This window comes from Coptis chinensis, chromosome 4 (assembly GCF_015680905.1).
Source record: "Coptis chinensis isolate HL-2020 chromosome 4, ASM1568090v1, whole genome shotgun sequence".
Lineage (NCBI taxonomy): Eukaryota > Viridiplantae > Streptophyta > Magnoliopsida > Ranunculales > Ranunculaceae > Coptis > Coptis chinensis.
The window spans coordinates 102895184-102917418 of NC_141459.1; the positions used below are offsets into that span (position 1 = coordinate 102895184).

The following is a 22235-nucleotide window of genomic DNA, read 5'->3' on the forward strand; positions in this document are numbered from 1 at the left end:
AGATATTATATTCCTAATCACGTTATAATAAAATGTATGTGATACGTTGAAGCATTGTGACATGAGATAATATCTTTGGGATATTTATATTAATGCAATATCTTGGAGAAATGTATATACCCTCCATTATTTTATATGTGAGATGCTAATATAGTATTGGTGAATATTTGCCACGGGAGTGTGGTGTAGTGCAATAATATATTGGCGTGAAAGAATGAAATTGACTATGAGATATAATTGAGATATTTCTAGATATTATGGCTTAGTGCAATAAGGTAATTGACTGCGTGATATAGTAGAAATGTTTATGAGTCATTAGCATTATGACACCTGAATAAATTACATAACGAAAATCCTAGAACGACTACCACAACTCATGTGATTGGCCTTACGGCGTTTTCGTTAATCTGAATGGCCTTCGGTGACCCTTCCGGCGTTTCGGTTAATCTGAATGGCTTCGGGCGGCCCTCCCGGGTAAATGAATAGTGGCTTGATTATTCCGTTAAGCAAAATAGAGCGATGATGCATAATATTTTATGCCGAATAGTGGCATTACTTACATAATTGCTTCCGTGTGAGGATTTACGGTGTCGCGGCATCCCATTTCGGGGTGGTTACGCACGGAGTGGTTCATTATGTAAGGGGAGGCATGTGGATGTACATGTTCGGCGTTGGGTAGCGATTGTGGTAGCAGGAAACTAGGTAAGACATAGATCTGACGTGATTTTAAGGACACAAAGAAAGCCTTAAATAATCTAATTATGGTAACATGCTTGGTTGGTTATTTGATTAGTTAGAATCTAAGGAGCCTCGATGGAGGAGCTACATGCCTTATTTATTATTGTGTATAGTTTGTTGTGTGGTTAGTGAGAAGTTAAGGCGCCTCAGTGGAGGAACTACCTGCCTTAATTATGGTGCTTAAGGATGTTGTATTAGTCGTTGAAAGTTAAATACCGATTGGAGAAACTAAGCGCACGGTGGATTGGGTATATATATGTATAAATATATTTGTATTTTAGGGCTACTCACACCGGCATTGTTTATAATCTTGACCCGATTTGCATGTTTGCTTATGGTGTGTTCGATAAATGAACATAGTTGATAAGTCTTGCGGGTTTAGTGTTGAAGAAGATCGGTTCTTTGCTTGTGGTTTTGCGTTAGCATTGCATCTCAGGATAAGTCTTGTTTTCCTTTAAGGTGCTATAGATTTTCAGTTGAGATAATGTTATTTGCATTTTCATTTGTAAATTGTTTTTGGTAATGAAGATGACTGTTGTTTAAGTTAAAATTTTTATTGGTTTTAATTATCCGCATATTTAAAAACTGTTTATGGGTTTTTGGAAGTGGAGAGTGCGTCACACCTCGGAGATCGAAGAGTCGGGGACAAATAATGTTTTTTCCGAATTCTGTCGAAATTCGGGGTGTGACAACTACCCTGGCTTTGAAACCATCCGGATCTCGTGGAGTGTTATCCGTTGGAAAGACTTCCAATTACTCACACTGCCGCCATTTGCTATACTCTCAATGACCACCGAGAGTTGATGTTCAAGTTGAAGCCCGTGAAAGTTATCCAGTTGGAGAAGTCTTTGAAGTCTATGTTTCTCGGGTACCATGGATTTGGACCATAAGACTTGAACCAATAGATACCCTAGAATTTGCCATGGTTGATTTAAGTAAAATCTTACGCTTGTCTTGTTCTTTTTCAAACCGAAGGATGAAGTAGTTTCCTTCAAAACACAACAATATCAAGTCTTTTTCTCAAATTCCATTTTTGTCGAATACCTCGAGAATATCATTTGGATTCTCCCTCTCGTGGTAGTATCGACTTACCAATGAGAGATGCGTTCGGTGTGATTGGGTTGTACAAGTAGGTTTTACGGGTAGTTCCATGACTTTGGGTGGAGATTTGCTTTCTCTATCGGTGTTTCCAAGATATAGAGATTGTGAGAGGTTATGAATGATACTATCCATGATATATAGATATTTTCTTGATGGTGAGTCGGTTGATATAAATAAGGAAATTCGGGGTTCTCATCCACGAGATTTGTATGAATTCTTGGTGGGATTGTCCTACGTTTGTTAAATTTGGTGGTGCAATTAGATATGTGGGATAGCATGGTGTGATTGAGTTTCCTAGGAGAAATTTCATGGCGGTTTAGAGTATAAATTCTCACGAATCGAGGGATTTTTGGGTGTTCTTCCCCGACCACAATCTGGCCGAGAATATATATGATGCTCGAAAGTACTCCTTGTAGCTATGAGATAGATACACACGGTACAAAAAGTAGGTTGTTGTTTTTGTGCAAACACAGGATTAGAAGAGGTGTACATATGATAACTGAAAACTGAATCTATGCACAAGATACTATGATATATATTAGTTATGCTAAAGTGATTAGAAGTCATAAAAGAAATCGAAAAGTTGGATATAGGCACGAAGATGATTTTTTCGACCACGAGAAAGGATGTTTGAATGAAAAGACAAGAATTTTCATGAGTATTACGGTATGTGGACATGAGAGGGGGATAAGTAGATCTTCTTCGATTGATCTTTGTCGGTGGAACTAGCATCGGTTGAAGTCTTTGTATTCCGACTTTTTGTTTTGATGTTCACATTCTAATAACTCTATATAAACTTGGATTTCTTCATTACTCATCTTCCTGATGAAGAAAGCAACAATCTTGATGCTCAATCTCAATTCTGGTTTCCGATTAACTCCGATCACTGACACGTCTTATATCATAAATTAGAATAATGGAGGGGATGGTTTTGTTTGGTGTTAATGGATGCTTTTCGTGATTAAGAAAATGTCTAGGTATCCAACATTGTGTACGTAAAACTGGAATCAAACCACATGTAGTTATTAAGGGTGGTTTTTATAGGCATTGAGATTGTACATCGGATGCGACACGTATACTGACGAGTATAGATGTGCGGTCGAGATGAATGACAATTGTCTGTGGGAGGCACGTGGGTAGCAGTTGTAGGTGTTTAGGTTTATTTGAGTTGGCATAAGGTATAATAATGATGTTTTTCATAATGATGGTGGATGGTTGTAATGGTGCATGCATTACAGCGAAAAAAAAGCTTAAGGATAAAGTTAGTAATAATGACAGTGCCATATGATGACGTCACGAGATGGGGGTGACGAGTCATTGGGCTCTTGAAAGCATATCTGAAATCTTCGATATAGTGAGTGTTTAGAGTTGTTTGCAAGTGTGATGGGCCCAAATTGTATGGGGGGTCGCATTATGTTAGAATAGTCGTTGCATGTGAGTCTCGTACACATCACGTGACTGGTGGGATGTCCCTTACAATTATTATGAAAGTAAATTGGCCATATGTTTTAACAAAGACAACACATTTACTTTACTTAAAGCGGAAGCTAATTTATGTTTGTACTATAAATTAACCCGTGGCTACGCCACTCAAGTCATAACGTTATTCATTTTTTTATTAATTAAATTAAAAGCTGCAAAAGAAGCACAAAAATCTAATAAATATTATTTACAAAATTAATATTGAGTGCTTATGGAGGGTGTATGCTACTTAGATTGTTTTGGATTAGGATGACCTTTGTTATATAAACATATGCATCAAATTCATTCATTTATCAGAAAATTTAAGAAATCATTATCCTATCAAATATTGTATTTTTTTTATCTAAAAATATCCAAAAAGCAAATTCCTCTATCTAGCAAAATGCTACGACATAACAACCAGTCAATATTTCGCATTCGTTGTTAGCTGATCTAGATTCAAATCCTCACATACAATGAAGGGTTGTTCCTTATTCCCTAACCATATGTTTAAAAAGAAATTGAGAAATAAACATCAAAGCTCAAAAGTTACGAAATACACCTTCTCTCAAACTAAAGCAGGACTTCAGGATACACGATATTAGTTGTGTGGTTTGAAGAATCAGGAGAGAGGATGACACTTATTCGTTTTGAAGAAGTGCATCTTGATATTTCTTAACCACATTGGAGCCATGGCTAAACACCTGGTTTCGCAAATCAATACCAACGTACTTAACAGACTGCCTTTGTGATTTGTTTATCGTCATTGCAAACAACGATCGAATCGGAAACTGTCGTTTGGTCATTTGAAATGGTATTTCATTGGTCGAAGGCGTTAATGATATTCTCGGGATAAAGCATACATTTCCTACTTTTTCTCCAGTTAAGATTAGAACTTGCACCACGTGTGGCTTTGTGCGCACAATCATCAGGCACGTGCCGTCACAAAGTCCATATGTTGGCTCTATATTTCTCACCAACATTATTGGGCATCCCTTCTTGAGAGTAAGCTTGAATGGAGGCAACCTAGAAGGATCGAGTAAGTTCAAGTACTATGTCGAATAGCTATTTGTGTTACCACTACAACATCAACATGTGGCGCTAACTTGTTAACACCTAAACAAACAATTTCTTCCCCAGGAAACATATCTAGTGCAGTATCATTTATAGTGTTAACATCATCGTTGCGTGCTGAAAGGATAGTCCGCTCGGTCAAATAATTTGGGTCAACTTCATACTGCGCACTTAGATCGGGATATACATTATTTAGCAAGTCATGAAGATTGCTACAATTTTGAATCTCTGGCGGCAATTAAACACTTTCTTCTGGTTTCATTCCAACCTGAAAATTTCAAATGAGAGCATATAAGATGAGTGATTGTGTATAATTTAAAATAGTCAGCAAAAAACATTATTTTTTTCAAGAAATTAAGTAATACCTCCATCAAAAAATTGGAGAACAACACGTTCTTTGGCAAGTCACTATCTAATCTCATATTTTGCACCAAAGATAAAACATTGACGTATTTCCAAAACAAAGACCTTCTCAGTTATGCACCTACAATATCCTCACGTTCACCTTGTGGTACAACTGGCAGAATTTGTTAGAAGTCACCGCCTAGAACGACAGAGATTCCACCAAATGGTCTTTCATTGTTACAAACATCCCGAGTGAGCGGTCAATTCGCTTCAATACAAAACCTATCTTTGCATCGAGACTTCATCCCAAATTATCGGTTTGTTTCTTTAAAGCGGACACGCTTGGAGTGAATCCTTTTGAAGCCGCACATAGAGAGTTCTCCAACACATCAAAAGGAATAGAAAAAGTTGAATGAGTTGTTCTACCACCATCTAATAAAAGCGACGCAATACCAGATGAGGTAACTGCAATCACAATATGTCCTAGATAACGACATTTAGCTGCAATCGTATTATACACAAATATATTTCCTGTACCTGCAGCTCCATTTAAGAAGAAAATTCCCCCTGTATTTTGCATGATTGAATCAACCACGGTATCAAACGCATGGCGTTGCTCATTGTTAAGACGATTAATGTTACGGTTGATTTGTTCATCTTGTAAATCAAAATGGAGTTGGCGTTGCTCCCAAATTAGTCTATTTCCAATCCCTTTGTTCCATGTTTTGAGTGGTCGGGGCATCGGGGGAAAGTCTTCTAGAGTTTTGTTTTTAGATTCCATGAGGAACTGCTCCAATAGATGCAACCCGTAATCTGTCACCTGCAGGAAAATTGTGTATTAATAATATAATAGAGGCTACATGAAGGAGGCATTAATATAATATCTGTCACCTGCTCTTTTGATGGATTAGGAATGTTGAAGATAGTTCGTAATTTGTGCGCTTGGTCGTCGCATATACTTGTTGAAAATCTATCCCACAACAAATGTGGTTGCACTGGATTGCATTTCAACAGAATAATGCCAAATAATCTCCTTAGCTGATATCTAGTATTCATTATCGCCGCTTCTTCTAAACAATGTATCTACTCTCCATCATCTTCAAGTAGTCCACGTGCAACACATGCAGCCTTGAATGTTGGATGAGGAATACCTTCAAATTTGCATAGATCCTCAAATGATATTGGGCCCTTTACGATGGTCAATAGTAGACGCAAGTAAAACCTCTCTCCCTCGTTAGGCTTGGCAAAATACCTCATGCCAATAGCATAACCATTGCTTCTTTTAGTCCATACCTTTTCTGTTTTGTGCCAAACAAAGTGCTCAGGGAATTCTTGGTAAGTATAGGCCCGAGCATCTGGATTTGAAGCACAACAGTCGAAGAATGAAGTGAGACTCGACTTTTGTCATTTCGCCCTCTCAAGAATATTCTCCATCGGTTCCTTAGGGTTGAACATAACATGATGCATACCTGGCACCAAATCATAACTTAACAGTATGGCATTCCAGTATAACTTAATAGTATATTGATGAAATTTATTTAATCAAGTGTTAAATACCTGGCAAGTGAAGAGATAACCTTACAACAGTTGGAAACTCTTCTTGTAAGGAAAACCCAAATAGCCGCCAAGCTGCTTCTGGTGGTCCAATATATCTGGCATCAATGTGCTGTTTAATCTCATTTCCGCTGTCCAACACCATTGTTGTTCTGTCATTGCCCTTGTAAATGTACTTGTGGATGTACTTAACACATTGCAATCCCGCATACACTTCGACATTAATGTGACAATTAAACATCCTCACCAACTGTGGATTATATGGGACAACATTCCTATTGTCAACCTCTTTGTCTTTCACCATATAGACATGTCCTGTGTTACGACACATATAAAGTAGATAACCGTTTTTTTGTATGGTTGTCGCGTCTATAAACTCATGTGGAAAATGCTTTGTGCACTTGCCATTTTCCATACACGGTGAGTTCATATTTTTAACACCACACGGTCCATCGATCATACAATTCTTTATTGTATCAAAGAGCAAGGGATCCTTATTTGGGTCGGAAAATTCTGCAGATATAATTCGATCAATTTGGGCTACGATACGAATTTTATATTCATGCTTGAGGAAAAATAGTGCACGCATGTGCGGGAGGCCACGCTTCTGAAATTCAATGGTGTACACATTAGCTACTTCACGGCCAAACACATTTTTCTTCTTGATAAATTTTATTAAAGCTCTTCTCTTCAGTTCGAAAACACGGGCAAGAACATCAGGTCGATCAAACGCATTTTGGTTATCCAAAAGGGTTTCTTGCACTTCTGGCCAGTGAGGATTAGCCGTCATCGTAAGGAATATATCTGGATGTTTATTGTAACGTGTTATAGCCATCAAGTTTTGAAAGATCTCATACATGTACCTTGGACTTCCAATGAACGATGATGGCAAAATAAACCGCTGACCAACCTGTTCAGGATCCGTACCCTCAGCTAAATCTGTCAAACTCATATATGTACACTTCAGCACGAAGATCTTTTTGGTGGGTATAATGATAGTATATCCGATTTTGCTCAGTAGAAGCCCAAGCATCACACAAAAACTCCTGAAATAATTTTCCACCACGGAGTATTGTTGAATATTCAGTATGACGTTCAAACAAACGATATGCATAAAACACCATCTGAGTTAATCGCCTTGAATCGTCGTCATTGACATCATAACGTTTTATTTCGGTTGACCATCCAAGCTCACCCCGAGGGAAAAACAAAGGATAATGTAAGGGTAGATAAGCGAGATTACATTTATCAATCCGCTTCAGTGCATTGCCTTATCTATAATGAAGAATGATATCTCTTGTGCTTCTGATTTCAGTTCCATCCCCAGGTATAACAACTGCAATTTCATTTGCTGAAGGAAGATTGTATCATCGTCGGTCAGTCGATGTATTATAATGGAGATAAGTTGCCACGTCATTTTCCTCAGTTGCGCGAGCACTAAGTATATCATATGCTTGATGAAATTTTTCAGCAAATCTATTACAATCCGACAGTGTGCTCTGAATGACATCTAAAACATCACGTCTCAATTCTGGATTTCGGCGATGACGTACATCAAGGGCACTGGCTAGGTCATAAACATAGAGCTGAGCATAAGTCGGATCTTTCTCAGGTTCTGGTAATAACGATCCAATTTGATGGTGTAATTCACCATGAACGGTGAATAGAATAGGATCGCTACCGCTGAATATTCGGTCATCCGGTTGACAACCGAGACTGGTAAATGCATTAGCCAAGTTATACTGATGAAGATGTTGTCTAAATGACCTGGCTTTGGCGTCACTACCATCATATAGATCTTGAATCACAGGAGGCAATGGACTAAAGGAAGACTGACTTTTCCTTTTTTGCAACACATCCCGAAAAAGGGTCTTTTGACTGATGTATTTGCTAGCCTTTCATCTTTCCAATGCAGAGCTTTACAAAAGGAGCATTCCACATCCATCTTTCCAAGATAATAGCAAACATTGTTGTGCATATTAGTAGGTTCTGCCATATTGACACCAGCTGTAAGAGGCTGAAAATAATCATCCACATCCATTTTGCTTTGGGTGTCACTAACATGTAGGAAAAAAAATCCTAATGAATTAGGAATGATTTTTTTTTTTTTACTGAAAACAATGCTATAGAAAACACAATGAAATTCAACTTACATATATGAAGACATTGATACTGGAATATTATGAAGGTCTGCTTCTAAGTTCCTTCTAGTTCGCTTGTTCATTCTACCACTTATGCGCTCTTTTTCTCTTCTATTGCGTTGGGCCAACTTGCGTCGAGAAGTCTGAGAAGGTGTATAAGCATTGGTCGGACTAACACTAAGATCATCCACTTCCATTTCGTTTTGGGTGTCACTAACATGTAGAAAAAAAAATTCATAATGGGCTAGGAATGGAAATATTTTTAACTGAAAACAATGCTATAGAAAACACACAAAGAAATGAAACTTACATATGGGAAGACATGGACACAGGTATATTTTGAAGGCCTGCTTCTAAGTTCCTTCTTGTTTGCTTGCTGCTTCTACCACTTATGAGCTCTCTTTCTCTTCTATTGTGTTGGGCCAACTGCGTATAGAAGGCTGAGAGGTGTAAAAGCATTGGTCGGACTAACATTAAGAGTGGATTGTGGACCAGTAACTACAACCTCATTTTGCGCGAGGAGGTGATTGGACTTGATGGCCTTCATTTCATTGTTTTTCCAAAACCTGCATTTTATATTTGATAAAACATAACCATCATAAAGGCGTTGAACAACCACCCGTGATATAATGAACGTATATATGTTACATACCTTTTAGCAAGGGTAGCAAGCACATGGTCAATGATCCGTTGTTTATGCTCATGTACTTGATTTATATAATCCAATTATCTTTGTTGCATGATGTAAGTACATGAAAAATCCGCGATAAAAAATTAAATGAGAACATTGTCAAATTAACAAAAGAGTTTTTCTTTGTTACAAAATTTAAAAGTTTGAAATCATGTAAGAATCAAACATAACCAAACTGTGAAAAAGGAACTTCAAATACGAACGGATGTAGTAGGTTCATTGGTAGATTTAGGTGAATGCGTCAACAACAACAAAACATCAAATGCACTTGCGGTGGTGCATTATCCATGGTTGATAATCAAACATTGATAAGGAAATTGCAGCAAATAAATGAAAGGGGTATACAACTATGATCAGGAACAACTATTAAGGGAGGTTCGGAGTCGTGCAAAATGCAACCATGTCACCAGTACCTCCAATTAGAGTTATCGACTTTTGTATAATTAAAATATAAAGAGTTACGATCCACTGGAACTTCTACCAAAACTACACGCATGTATTATATTTTAGTGTGCATAGCAAAAGGGTCTAAAAGCATAAAAGAGACAAAGAAAGAAAGTGTAAGAATTGAATAATGGCAATGTTCATCTCACAAAAGAAATAAAAACAGCATATATAGTCTAAAAAGATTGCTTCCTTTCTTCGCGGGAAATCGAGTTTTCTAGTATTAGATCGGTACAATTGTCTCCAACAGTGGCTTTCTAATCTGACGGATCATAATTTTTTGGTTCATGTAGTTATTATTATGCTGGGACAACAGAGTATGATAAAATGTACAATGCAGTATGAACTAAATTCGTCCCTGACTAATAAGACGCCCATTAGCCTTTAGGCACACAAATTAAGATTTTACGCTGGGACAAATGAACCTTCTCAGCTGACGTTCAAAGTTTATTACAGTATGAGCGATTCGATAAGTTAATACTACTTGCAGCTTATAGGTGTGAGAATGGATAGTGTATACAGAGCATGTCAAAATTTTAAATTAGAGAGAAAGGACATACATCTGTAATGAAAAAGTCAGGTATGTTTCTATTCCAGTTCGTAAACTCAATGATACACCAACTTTCAAATGATGTGGTCCTCAGCCTAAATTACAAGAATATCTAGTTGAATAATTCATACGTTAAAAATTATGGCTTGTGCCTAAATTACTTGTTGAAAAAGTGCCTGTTATGTGGTTTCAATCTTGTCCCTTCCACTACAGATCATATCAAATCTACCCTGTCATAAAACACAAATTAAAACATGCATATGCTAATATGCTAGTACAAAGTTGAATGCTTGAATAGGTAATTGCTAATTTACAAACTCTATCACATGCACTACCATTCCGTTGCAATAACCAGAGACACATACTATCATTCTGTGTTGCAATAGTCAGTCAGTCTGGATTAGATTTATATATCATTGGATCAATCAGTATCTTTGAGTAGTAGTTTCCTAATTTGAATCAACTTATTTTAGATTTATATAGATATCAGATATAATTTAATATATATATCTATGAGGATTAATATCAATAGAATCAAGATGTACTAAAAGTAAATTGTTTTTATTCTTTATAATAACTTATTCCTCTTTAGTTTAGTTTAGAGTAAGTAGGACTCTTAAAATAAATTGATTTATGACCGTAGGATCATCCCAAAACTGCTTTCTCTCTCGATATAACAACATAAAAAACCAAACTAAAAAATCTTTGCTAGCTTGGGGGTTAGTGGTGGGAGATAAAATTGTGGAGATGGAGAAGGAGGAGTGGAGATTTTATTTGTCCGGAAAGGGAGAGGAAAAGGGAGAGTGAGAGACGAAGAGAAAAAAATAAAGAGATGATTTATGACTGTAGGATCAACCCAAAGTTGGTTTTTGCATCCCTCGATATAAAAACATAAAACCAAACTCACGGATTATATAGATATATGTATATATTTGGGAACTAGTGTTAGTCATTTGAGCCTAGCCAACTGAGTACTAGCATCAAACACAAGACCCAAGAGCCCAACCATACTTGAGCAACTTGGTCCATGTACTTACTTAAGAATGGCAAGGTCCCATTTCAACTTTAGTCAAAGACAAAAAAAAAAAGGCCCAGTACTAAGCTTCAAGCTTTTATAGAATAACTAACTATCGGGGGCAGAAAAATATTTGTGAATGAGGAGTATGGATAGAGTTGTATCTATCATCGTCTCTTCAACTGTCAATTACACAAGTCCCACTCGAACCCGAGTTACACCTCCTCATCAGGTATATCATCTTCTTTTCTTCGTTTTATTGTTAGTTTACATTATTAGTTTATGAGTTGCATGAATGGTGTATATGCAAGTCTTGGTTATTTGAAAATGAACTAAAAACTCGAGTTGGTTTACAACAATGTAGCCCCTTTGTTCATCTTTAAAAAACTCCTCCTAACATACAATTACTAAATAGATTAATATAAACTGCAAGTTTAAACTCTCATATATTAGCCACATGCACCTCATTCTTAGCAGTGGTAGTAGTTCCTGTTGTTGTCAGTTTCATTCTTTGACTTTTATTTATTGTTTAGTATTATTACATTGTTTTCAACAGATTTTCTGGTTGAAATCGCCGGCCTCGAACATTATAGAAGCGCAGGTGGACAGACCTTTAGTATGCTTTAGAGTGGATGGCAGACTAAGAAGTTGCTCACCTATTTGCAGTTCTAAGGGAACCTTTGGAGTGCATTCGTTGTTTCAACCTTCATGGAAGAAGCTTTGTAAAATTTTCCTGTATCAATGTGATACATTCTTGATTAAATTTTTCCATCCTAAGAAGGTGGTTGGATGTGGTTTCAGTCGACAGAAAGTAATTAATTGAAAGAGAGGCGTAAACATGTTCTCCATGTTCTTTTTGTTCAATTGGTAGTCGGAGTACTGGTTGCTTCGATTTCTCTAGCTGTTAATAAAAATCCTTCCGTGTAAGTACACTCTTTTCTGAACCTAGAAAGTTTTAAGGTTTTCATATATTTTATCAGGATTTTTTTGTTACAAGCACATTGTAAATAATGTGCAGTGGCACTCACTGAAGAGAATATCCTTTTCTTGGGAGGCATGGAAGACCATTGATCGTGCATATGTTGATAAATCCTTTAACGGGCAAAGCTGGTTTCGTATGTGAGACTGCACTGCTTAATGAACCAATGCACACGCGAGAAGAAACATGTACAAGCTTAATATCTTGTTCTTATAGCATATTTACAACTTCCTTTATTGTACGTGTTACATCCTAGTATGTGTTTCATATGTTGGTTATGTAATCATCTTATTATGGTGTTCTGCTCAGATACAGCAATAAGGAAGATGCTTGCCACACTAGATGATCCTTTCACTCACTTTCTTGAGCCAGAAAAGTTTAAAAGTTTGCGGGTACATTTCCTTTTCTTATCTTTCCAGTATTCTGCTAGGCAGGTGCTTGGATTATCTATGATTTTGGTTATGAAATCCCCCATCAATTGTTTACAGCTTATTTCTAAAGTATGCTGTTTTTTTCTTTGAAGGCAGTCTGGTACTCAAGGTGCTCTTACTGGTGTAGGGTTGTCCATTGGTTATTCCACAGTAATTGATGAATCATCAACAGGGCTTGTTGTTATATCTTCTACTCCTGGAGCCCCTGCAAGTAGGGCGGGCATTGTGTCTGGAGATATTATTTTGGCAATTGATGGTATAAATACTGGAACTATGGGGATATATGATGCAGCAGAGCGATTACAGTAAGCTTTTACTACGTTATCAAAATCAGTCTCTCACATTTTCTCTTTTAAGGGTAGAGAAACATAGTACAACTCGAGCATCGTATTACTAATTTACTGCACACTTTAATAATGAAAGCTGATATATGAATGGAAATCTTAGTTATTACCTCTGTGACATGGACACTTCATTTTCTGAAGGTTTGCTGCTTGGACTTTGTTTTTAAACCAGTAAGACAGAGTTTATACTTTAAAGCAGTCCAGGTTCTGTCAGTGATAGTATTGTCTTCTTTGGTTGCCTTCTCTTAGCAGTACAGAGTTTTGAAATATCATCTTCTTTGTTGAGCCCCATCCCCCCTTTTCGTGAAGGGGTGTTTGGATGCGCAGAAATTGATCTTGACCTTTAAAATCTATGTTGCATACCATTATTCAGTAGGGTATATTTATTGTCTCCCAAACCTGTACTTTTGGCGAACTTTTCAGTTCCTTTTCTCTTCAGTTCCATTCTTACCATAATAGAGCTACTTTCTTGGCCATTAAGATCTATAATTGGATACCCTTATTCAGTTGGGTATCTTTCTTGTCTCAAGATCCTGTGTCTTTGCCGATTTCAGTGGTTCTTTTCATTTCCTTTTCTCTTCCACTTCTTTCTGATATAGGTTATGTCGATTACTCAGTTTACATGGTATACATGTTTCTTTCTTACCCTAATAGAATTACCTTATTTTTCTAGTGAGAGAACTTTCCACTACTAATATATACCTATAATAGACGTTCCTTGTCATACATTTGTTTGTTTCATCACTGACTCGTAGTTGTTCATTTATTTTGTTGAACTGTATTGCAGGGGTCCTGATGGAAGTTTAGTGGAACTGACCATTCAAAGTGGACCTGATGTAAAACTTATGTCTTTGAAGTAAGTCTATTTTCTGTTTAAGTTTCTTCTTTTGTGATGGGTTGCTGAGTTAAATATTCAATGGAGACTAAAAAAATTGTTAACATAACCTGACAAGATATGTTTAAACTTCACTAAGTTATCTAAGTTATACTTATATCAAATCAACCGATCGTTGCTTTTAAAATTGGCTCTTTTTGCTTACAGGAGAGAGAAGGTTTCTCTTAACCCAGTGAAGTCTAGACTATCTTGAGGTTGCTGCTGGTGGAAAGGGCACCTCCAGGATTGGTTACATCAAACTGACTACATTCAACCAGAATGCTTCTAGTGAGTATATCAATAAAGGATGCTTTCTTTTGGAGTTATGGTTCTGGATTCGAACAGGCCTTCAATTTTTGCAATCATTGTATATGTTGTACTTCATTCTGAAAGAAGTCTCCTGCAGATGCTGTCAAAGATGCAATCGAAACTCTCAGGAGAAACAATGTTAATGCTTTTGTGCTGGACCTTCGTGATAACAGGTTGATATCATTTTATATAGACATGCAACATATTTGCTTTTTGCCTCTTAAGAAAATTTATAAAATTTGAAACTTGATGCAGTGGAGGCTTTTTCCAGAAGGAATTGAGATCGCGAAGATCTGGTAAGCTTAACGATATATTCCTTAGAAACAGATCTTAGCTTTCATGCATATGTTGTGTATGTATACATGAACTTTAACAGACAGTGTCTTAGAACCATAGTTCCTTTTTTCATTTTCATTTTCATTTTCTTGTACTTTTCCATTTTGTTTTCCAAATTCAGGTTAAAGAAAGGAGTCATTGTGTATATCTGTGATAGTCGTGGTGTTGAGATATATATGAAGCAGATGGCAGTGATGCAATTGCAACATCTGAACCTCTAGCAGTTCTGGTATGTTTTCTTATAGGGATCTGGCTATTGCATTCTCCAAAATTAGGAAGTTCATCTTTAGCTTGCTTGTTGATTCCGAGTGATGTATAGTATGGTGTTGTTACATTGGCTTGCATACTGTGAAAACTGTTTTATGCGTGTTCTTTTTTGAAGTCGGGAGCGATCTCATAATCTAATTCTACGAGTTGTGGATGGAATAATTATAGTGTGAATTGTGTTACACTTCAAAATGTGACAGAGGTTAATAAAAAGACTTAAAGACCCCGCATCTAAATCCTAAACCATCCTTTACAACTTGGTTATTGCTAAACCACTAAAAACAAGTTTTTCCCCTTTTCACTACTACAGTACCTACCACTGTCTTCCCCCTCTCCAATACCACCACAACCACGGAGCCACCGACCATGCCAACTAAAGTGGGGCCTCTCTCTCTCTCTCCTCCTTTCTTTTTTTCCTCTTCTCCTTTTCCTCTCCCTTTTCTTCTTCTTTCATAATCATCTTCTCTCAAACCCACCAGTTCATACCACCACCACCAAAAGTTTTATTTTTGGATCATAAAGGAAGAATTTAAAATCCATTGGGTGCTTAAATATTGGAATAAAAGATAACACAAGAGAACACTTTTAATCTTTTGATTTTCCTCTTGTATTTTTTGTCAACTTTGGGTCTAAATGTATGATTTTGAGTGTTCTTTGGATTGAGTTGGAGAGAAGTAGAAGAAAGAGAGAGACATGAATGGCGGTCTTGTCACGGCAGTGGTGCTACAACACGGAGAACAAGATGGTGGTAGTGGTGTCTCTCCACATCCTCTCATTTTTTTCCTTTTTGCCTTTTGAATTGGAATTTGGTTGATGTGGTATCGAGGTCCATCATCTACGTGGTGCAATATGTTACATGCTAGTATACCAGATCGTGTTACCCTAGAATGAGTCTTGTTGATCTCAAACTGCATCAACTCTTGTAACTTCAAGATCCGAAGTCCGAACCAGCTCATGTTGTTGCAAGTTGGAATATTGACTTAATTTTTATTTGTGTAATATTCAATCATTATCAGAAGCAAAATGTTGTAGAATGTTAATTATTTATTTGACTTCTAAACTTGCTTTAGGTAAACAAGGGAACTGCCAGTGCAAGTGAGATACTAGCTGGTGCTTTGAAAGACAATAAGCGTGCTGTGGTATTTGGCGAACCAACATTTGGGAAAGGGTGAGTAGTCGAATCTAAGAGTACTGGGCCCATTATTACAACACTTTTAAAGCGCATCGAACTTAACTGTACAAATCAACCAACTCTTTTTATTTAGCAGGCCTTCTACCTGTAAACCACCTTTATATTTAGCAGTTTTGACCCAATGATGTAATATAACATCCACATTTACAGGAAGATTCAATCAGTTTTTGAACTATCTGATGGCTCTGGACTGGCAGTCACAGTGGCTCGTTACGAGACTCCAGCTCACACTGATATTGACAAGGTTTGCATACTACTTTCTTTCTCTCTCTAACACTAACAGTTCTATTTTATGTTGGCAGTATTTGACTAATTTGTTCCTATTGGTTGAATGAAGGTGGAAGTGATTCCAGACCATCCACTTCCTGCATCTTTTCCAAGGGACGCAGATGGATTTTGTAGATGCCTCAAAGACCCTGCATCTGCTTGTCAACTCAATAATGTTGCGTTATTTGCAAGATGAAGATACCTATACTGTACATTAATATTCTTTGAGGCCAGTCCTTGTTGTTCACATTCAGCATTCAGTCTACAGTATGATTACCCATTTGTAGATTTAACATTCATAGTTTCTTCTTCAATGTACAATGTAGTCCTTTGTTAGATTTATATGAATTCTTGATATTTGCTCACTTCGCATGTGTGCTAATTCTTATTCATATTTCCTGAACAGTTACAGCATAAACTTGATCAAAGCAATCTAATTATATCAACAGAAGATCACATAACATGCTTATATAGCTGAGTCTAGGCCAGGAAGAAATTGGATCCACTTTACGTCCAGCTACTTAATCACAAATAGAGTGTGAAATGAGATCATAATCCGACAACACTTTAACTTTGAGTTGGTAACTGACTCCGTATATGAACTTCAAAGCATATCACCTTTTCCAATACGAGCAAAATATAAACATTCGCTTCAAGTCTTGTTGGACAACACGGCATCATTCACCTTCAAGTCTTGTTGGACAACATGGCAAGTTGGCAACTCAATATCCTATAATGGAACTTCAAATTTGATCTGGAATTTGACAAAACTTGCGCCGTCAAATACATTTGTATAATTGAGTTTATACAGAAAGAAATGACTTTTCCCATTCGAGCAACATAAAGGGATCTTCTATTCCTAAGAAAGATAGGAAGACGAGGAATCTCCCTCCATGAAGAGACTGTAAACACATTACGTAGGATTCCCATATAATATATCTTAAACACCATCAGCTCTAAGCAAGCCATTAGGAGAATCAGAACACCCTCATCTCTGAGCAGGGCACTATATGTAAGTTCACCTGTCCACGTTTACTTGGATTCACACTCTGAAAGAAGAATTGCTTTTAAGATAACAAAGTTTCGGAGAATGGCTATAATAATCTAGCCCATGAACCCAGAAATGGGAAAACAGCGACCAGCAACCTTAGCAGTAACGGTGCCTCTCTGTGTCTCCCTTTCCGACTCATCTTGCCCTTATCTACACCTGACCTGGGTGGTCCTCCAACCTTTTGACTGTGCCTCTTGGTGAACCCCTTAGCAACCCTTTTCCGCATATCCAACTCATCCCATCCACCAAAACTGGGCTTACGTTGATCACCTCTCTGCTTTACTGAGCCATTATCAGTTGTCACCCATGACTGATATCCCTGCCTTCCCTCACTTATCCCACTGCTTTCATCAAGTTCTTCCTCATTTATTTCCACACTACTAGCGGCCCTGGAAAATGGATTTCTCTTGGTCCTAGGCCTTGGTTTAGGTCTACCCCGTGTCCTTCCAAACACCTTGTCAATTGCAAAAGAAACTGCTGCTTGTCCAAGTGGAAGGGCTAAAGCCATGAGGAATGTTTTCGGTCCTGTTGCTATCAGCATTGATATCATAATAGCTGGAAGCAACCAACCAAAGGACCGGAGAACCTACATCGACCAAGAAATGATAGAAAATATTAAACTACAATAATAAACGTAGCAGGAATAATGAAAATCAACTGATAAAAAAATTAAGGGCTTTTAATATTTTTTAGCAATAAGCGAAAAAGAATGAGACTGAAATCATCAAGTAAGTTGTCAGCTCGTTGTTGCAATAAGCATATAATAGTATCTTATGCAAACCACGACTTATAATGGAGTCTTCTTTACTATTAATACAAGAGGCCTGCTATTGACAACAAACAATCCCTATCAAATTCATCTTGAGCATACAACTTTCAGAAGACATGCCAGAGTGCCTCTTGCAAGCATTGCACTGCAAATGGTTTCCAACAAAAATCGTTCTTGAAGCAATTACATGGAAAGCAAATGGAAGCAAAGCTGAGCTATAGCAAGGGGATAGAAGCAAGTATCTTGAGAAGGGAGCCTGAGATCCAGGTGCTGGGAAGTCACACCGACTCTCAGTGCTCAGGACGTGGTGCAACACTCTACTATCAGCTTAAAAAACAGACAACGATCCAAAACGAGCATTTGGAGCACCTCAACAGCAAAGAGAAATGGACAGGCATCTCCTACTTGCTAGGGAAATAAGGTATCACCATTTCAAACACTGTAGCACATTTTTCTTCTTCTTCCCTGAAAATGTGCTTACCTGAAGCTGAATGAAGCTACTCTTAGTTAAGTAAATATTGAACCTTTAACTTTAACAAACTAACCCTAGCATAAGCGGCAAGTAATAAACTTCCACAATTAGGCTACATTACCATTAATAAGAAGTTAAAACTATTGTCTACTACTCATAGAATAAAGTTACTATTGGCAGCCCCAGTCTCTGCCAAAGTCATTACGGCGCATAATTTTTTTTAGCATATACCAGTCTGCCTCTAGCATATGTTGCACCATAAATCCATAATTGCCTTCAGTTTTTGGTTTTACAGAGAGAGGGAAACAATAAAAATGTCTTTGTGAAGCAACTACTTTGAAAGCAAATGTAAGCATAAGTTTGAAGGAAATAAGTTGACTTGGAGCAAGAGACTGGAAACTACTCAAGCTGGTACCTAGAGATGGGAGCATGAGGGGCAGGGGTTGTCAAACTAGCACTGATGCTCACATCTCAACATTGTTATTAGCGGTTACTGTTGTGCAACACTACTGTCTGCTTAAATAACAGACTAGTGTCCTAAATGACCGTTGAATCACCTCAGGCGACTAAGTGAAATGGGCAAGCTATCCCTGTAGCTGTATGTCCTACAATAACGAATAAAAGAATATGCCCAAAGGAAATTCTGCAGCCTTCCTTCCTTTTTCTCCCCTTCAAATTCCGCTTACATCAAACTCTTGAAGTTTAATGAACTTTCCATACTTTTTTCATTTGACTGTAGTGTTATTCTTAAACTCAAAACATAAGATATCCCTATAAAATTTTCCTACCTCATCACAAAATCTATCAAAACACTACTGAAACTTTGTTCAATTACATTTTTGTCACCAACAGATAATTACATCACAATATATCAAGAAAGAGACTAAAAAACAAGCTGGTTAACGAAGTATACCTTGAAGAACCAAACATTATCAATAACATCTTCTATAACACTATTTCGTCCTTGGGTATCATCATCATCAGACCACCATTTCCTTTTTCTATTCTCTCTCCACGTAAACCTCGTCGTATCAGAATCATAATCATAATCATAACCATCATCTTCATCTTCAAATTTGAACTTGAATCTATCAGAACGAAATGTTTCAGCATTTGAGTCCCAGTAAGAAGTTTTAGAAGTAGTAGTAGTGTTTCGAGGTGGGGGCTTGGTGGTATAGCAACAACAGTTAGAAGAATAGGAGTTTGGGTTTCTAGTAAGAGAAAAAAAGAGGAGAAAGGGTTTATCAGAAGAAGGTTTTAAGGAAGCAGCAGTTGGACATGGAGAAGATAATGAGAGGAGACGTGGAGCCTCCATGGATACAAGTGTGACTGAAGTGAAACTCACTTAACGAACTTACCTGTAAACCGATATTTTCAAGGATATCGACCCACAAAGGATCTTAATAACGACATATCGTGGCATATCATAATTCATTTGAGAATACATATATAGGACGCCAACTGATTAATTTAGTGGTAAGAGGAAATTATTTTTAAAAATTAGTAATAATTTTATGGTCCTTACTATTTTACGGAATTTACATACAAAGGAGTTATGTTGTTGACCTTATACACTTAATTTTATTTTCCACTTTGTTATGCATAGTCTTCATCTTTATGTTTGTGATTTTTATTTCACTTTGACTTAACGGACATTAAAGTATATATACAGTAGTATAAGTATATAGTAATATCATTATATATACAAAATATTTCTAAATATACGAGATGCAACAAACAATATCACATTTTCATTATCATATCTAACTAACTCAATTTTGGAGTACTATATAGAATTCAAACACAACAAATATGTTAAAGAATAAAATGAAAAATGGGTAGAGAGGACATATATACATTGGATAACGAGTACATTTAGCCTTCAATAAAGAGGTAAAATATTATAATATTTAAAAGATGAAAAGAGGATATGTTAGAGATTAAAAGATGATAGAGGATAGAGAAAGAGAAGAAAAATAGAGAACATATATTGGATAACTAGTACAAGAATGACTAAATTTAACCTTCGATCACTAGAGAGGGAAAAAAAATAAAATATATAATAGTATAACTATACAAAAATATTCAATTTCGAAATAGTTATACGAGATGCAACAAATAATGTCAAATTTTCATGATTACATCCAACTAAATCGAAGTAATATGGAGAATTCAAATACAAACAAATATGTTAAAAATTACAAATATGATGTAGAGAATCCATCTATTTATGAAGCGAAGAAGTTACGCACATTGATAGGAAAAGCGTCCAAGTCGGTACCTTCTACATTATACCAGTTGACATGTCTTAGGACCTTAGACTTGAGTCGTGCATACTATATAGATATAGATAGTCCTGCCCTTGAAGTACTTCCAAGTGAAGTGAATAGATTATTACATCTTCGGTACCTTGATTTGTCGAATACAAGACTGAAGGAATTGCGTGAGACAGTGAGAAGTCTAGTTAATTTGCAAACATTGAAGCTTAACTATTGTTATAATCTTTGCAAACTGCCAGAAGGAATTGGGGAACTTTCTAACCTAAGACATCTGGAAGTTGAAGGCACTCATTTTCTAAATTATTATCCGCAAGGAGGCATTGAGATATTGAGACATCTTCGAACATTAAGTAAGTTTGTTGTGAGTGATGGAAGCAGCAAAGGGTTCGTGATTGGGGAACTAGAAAATCTCAATTTTCTAAAAGGTAGGCTAGATATTAGGGGGTTAAGGCATGTAAAAAGTGGGAATGAGGCTAAGCTGGTAGAATTGCAAAAAAAGAAAAACATTCGAGACTTGGAGTTGAATTTCGGATATGATAATGGGGGAGAAAATGAAGACGTCAGCAGCGAAGAGGAGATGATAATGGAAGATGTTCTTGAAAATCTGGAACAACATAAAGAAAGCTTGGAAGAATTGGTAATCTTGAACTATGTTGGCTTCATGCTCCCTCCTACTTGGATGTTGTCAGTTGAAGATTCTGTATTGTCCAATATTATCCACTTAGACCTTTACTAGTGCCCAAATTTGAAGGTGTTGCCAGCTCTATGCAAATTACAATTTCTTGAAGAGCTCCGACTACAAGGTCTAAGGGTAGTGAAACATTTGGGTTAGTTACCAAAAAACATTATAATATTATTTAATAGTAAAATTTCCAGATAGTTATACAAGATGCAACAAACAATATCAAATTTTCATGATTATCACATCTAGCCAACTCAATCTTTGAGTACTATATGGAGAATTCAAACACAACACATATGTTAGAGATTAAAAGATGATAGAGGAGAGAAAAGAGAAGAAAATAGAGAACATATATTGGATAACTAGTACAAGAATCACTAAATTTAACCTTCGATCACTAGAGAGGGAAAAAAATTAAAATATATAATAGTATAACTATACAAAAATATTCAATTTCTAAATAGTTATATGAGATGCAACAAATAATGTCAAATTTTCATGATTACATCCAACTAAATCGAAGTAATATGGAGAATTCAAATACAAACAAATATGTAAAAAATTTAAAAAAAAAATAGAAGTGTTTTAGTTACTTATATGTGTTGTAAATTAGCTGTATACTAGACCAACCCTTTCATATGAAGCGACATGTGGCCTCATCTAGGTTTTTGGAATTTTAGATATTCCCGAGCTCGTACTTTTTTTTTTTTTTTTTTAGCAATGGACGAAAATCAACAAGTTTATGGTATGTGTTAATAATGAACAAAGTCTTAACTCTTGCTCTACGAACCTCCTCTTTCGGCCGTTTATATTAGAATACCCAATTGAGTACTTAGACCTGCGTTTGGAGAATGGAATAATAGGCCGGA

The 22235-nt window shown here is 36.6% G+C and overlaps 5 protein-coding genes across 5 annotated transcripts; 2 read left to right on the forward strand and 3 right to left on the reverse strand.

The window, feature by feature from the left end:
• Nucleotides 1-5020: 5020 nt before the first annotated feature.
• LOC147506445 (uncharacterized) lies at nucleotides 5021-5775 on the reverse strand. Its single transcript, XM_086605771.1, has 2 exons — nucleotides 5611-5775; nucleotides 5021-5539 (listed from the first exon to the last, which is right to left on the reverse strand). The coding sequence occupies exons 1-2, from the start codon at nucleotides 5773-5775 to the stop codon at nucleotides 5021-5023; spliced, it is 684 nt and encodes a 227-aa protein (XP_086461897.1).
• Nucleotides 5776-5802: 27 nt separating this feature from the next.
• On the reverse strand, nucleotides 5803-7225 carry LOC147506446 (uncharacterized). Its single transcript, XM_086605772.1, has 2 exons — nucleotides 6277-7225; nucleotides 5803-6074 (listed from the first exon to the last, which is right to left on the reverse strand). The coding sequence occupies exons 1-2, from the start codon at nucleotides 7223-7225 to the stop codon at nucleotides 5803-5805; spliced, it is 1221 nt and encodes a 406-aa protein (XP_086461898.1).
• Nucleotides 7226-12215: 4990 nt separating this feature from the next.
• On the forward strand, nucleotides 12216-16478 carry LOC147506447 (carboxyl-terminal-processing peptidase 2, chloroplastic-like). Its single transcript, XM_086558604.1, is given in 14 exon segments — nucleotides 12216-12281; nucleotides 12403-12485; nucleotides 12621-12829; nucleotides 13656-13724; nucleotides 13911-13950; nucleotides 13952-14030; nucleotides 14149-14224; nucleotides 14307-14311; nucleotides 14314-14347; nucleotides 14509-14552; nucleotides 14555-14616; nucleotides 15725-15822; nucleotides 15997-16090; nucleotides 16184-16478. Coding segments are annotated over 14 exon segments (1041 nt in total). The 5' UTR covers nucleotides 12216-12259; the 3' UTR covers nucleotides 16310-16478.
• A 363-nt stretch (nucleotides 16479-16841) lies between these two features.
• LOC147506448 (uncharacterized) lies at nucleotides 16842-19769 on the reverse strand. The gene is made up of 2 exons (XM_086558602.1): nucleotides 19319-19769; nucleotides 16842-17750 (listed from the first exon to the last, which is right to left on the reverse strand). The coding sequence occupies exons 1-2, from the start codon at nucleotides 19718-19720 to the stop codon at nucleotides 17208-17210; spliced, it is 945 nt and encodes a 314-aa protein (XP_086414728.1). The 5' UTR covers nucleotides 19721-19769; the 3' UTR covers nucleotides 16842-17207.
• Nucleotides 19770-20568: 799 nt separating this feature from the next.
• LOC147506449 (putative disease resistance protein RGA4) lies at nucleotides 20569-21420 on the forward strand. Its single transcript, XM_086605773.1, has one exon. It carries the CDS (start codon nucleotides 20569-20571, stop codon nucleotides 21418-21420), a length of 852 nt encoding a protein of 283 aa, XP_086461899.1.
• Nucleotides 21421-22235: the final 815 nt, after the last annotated feature.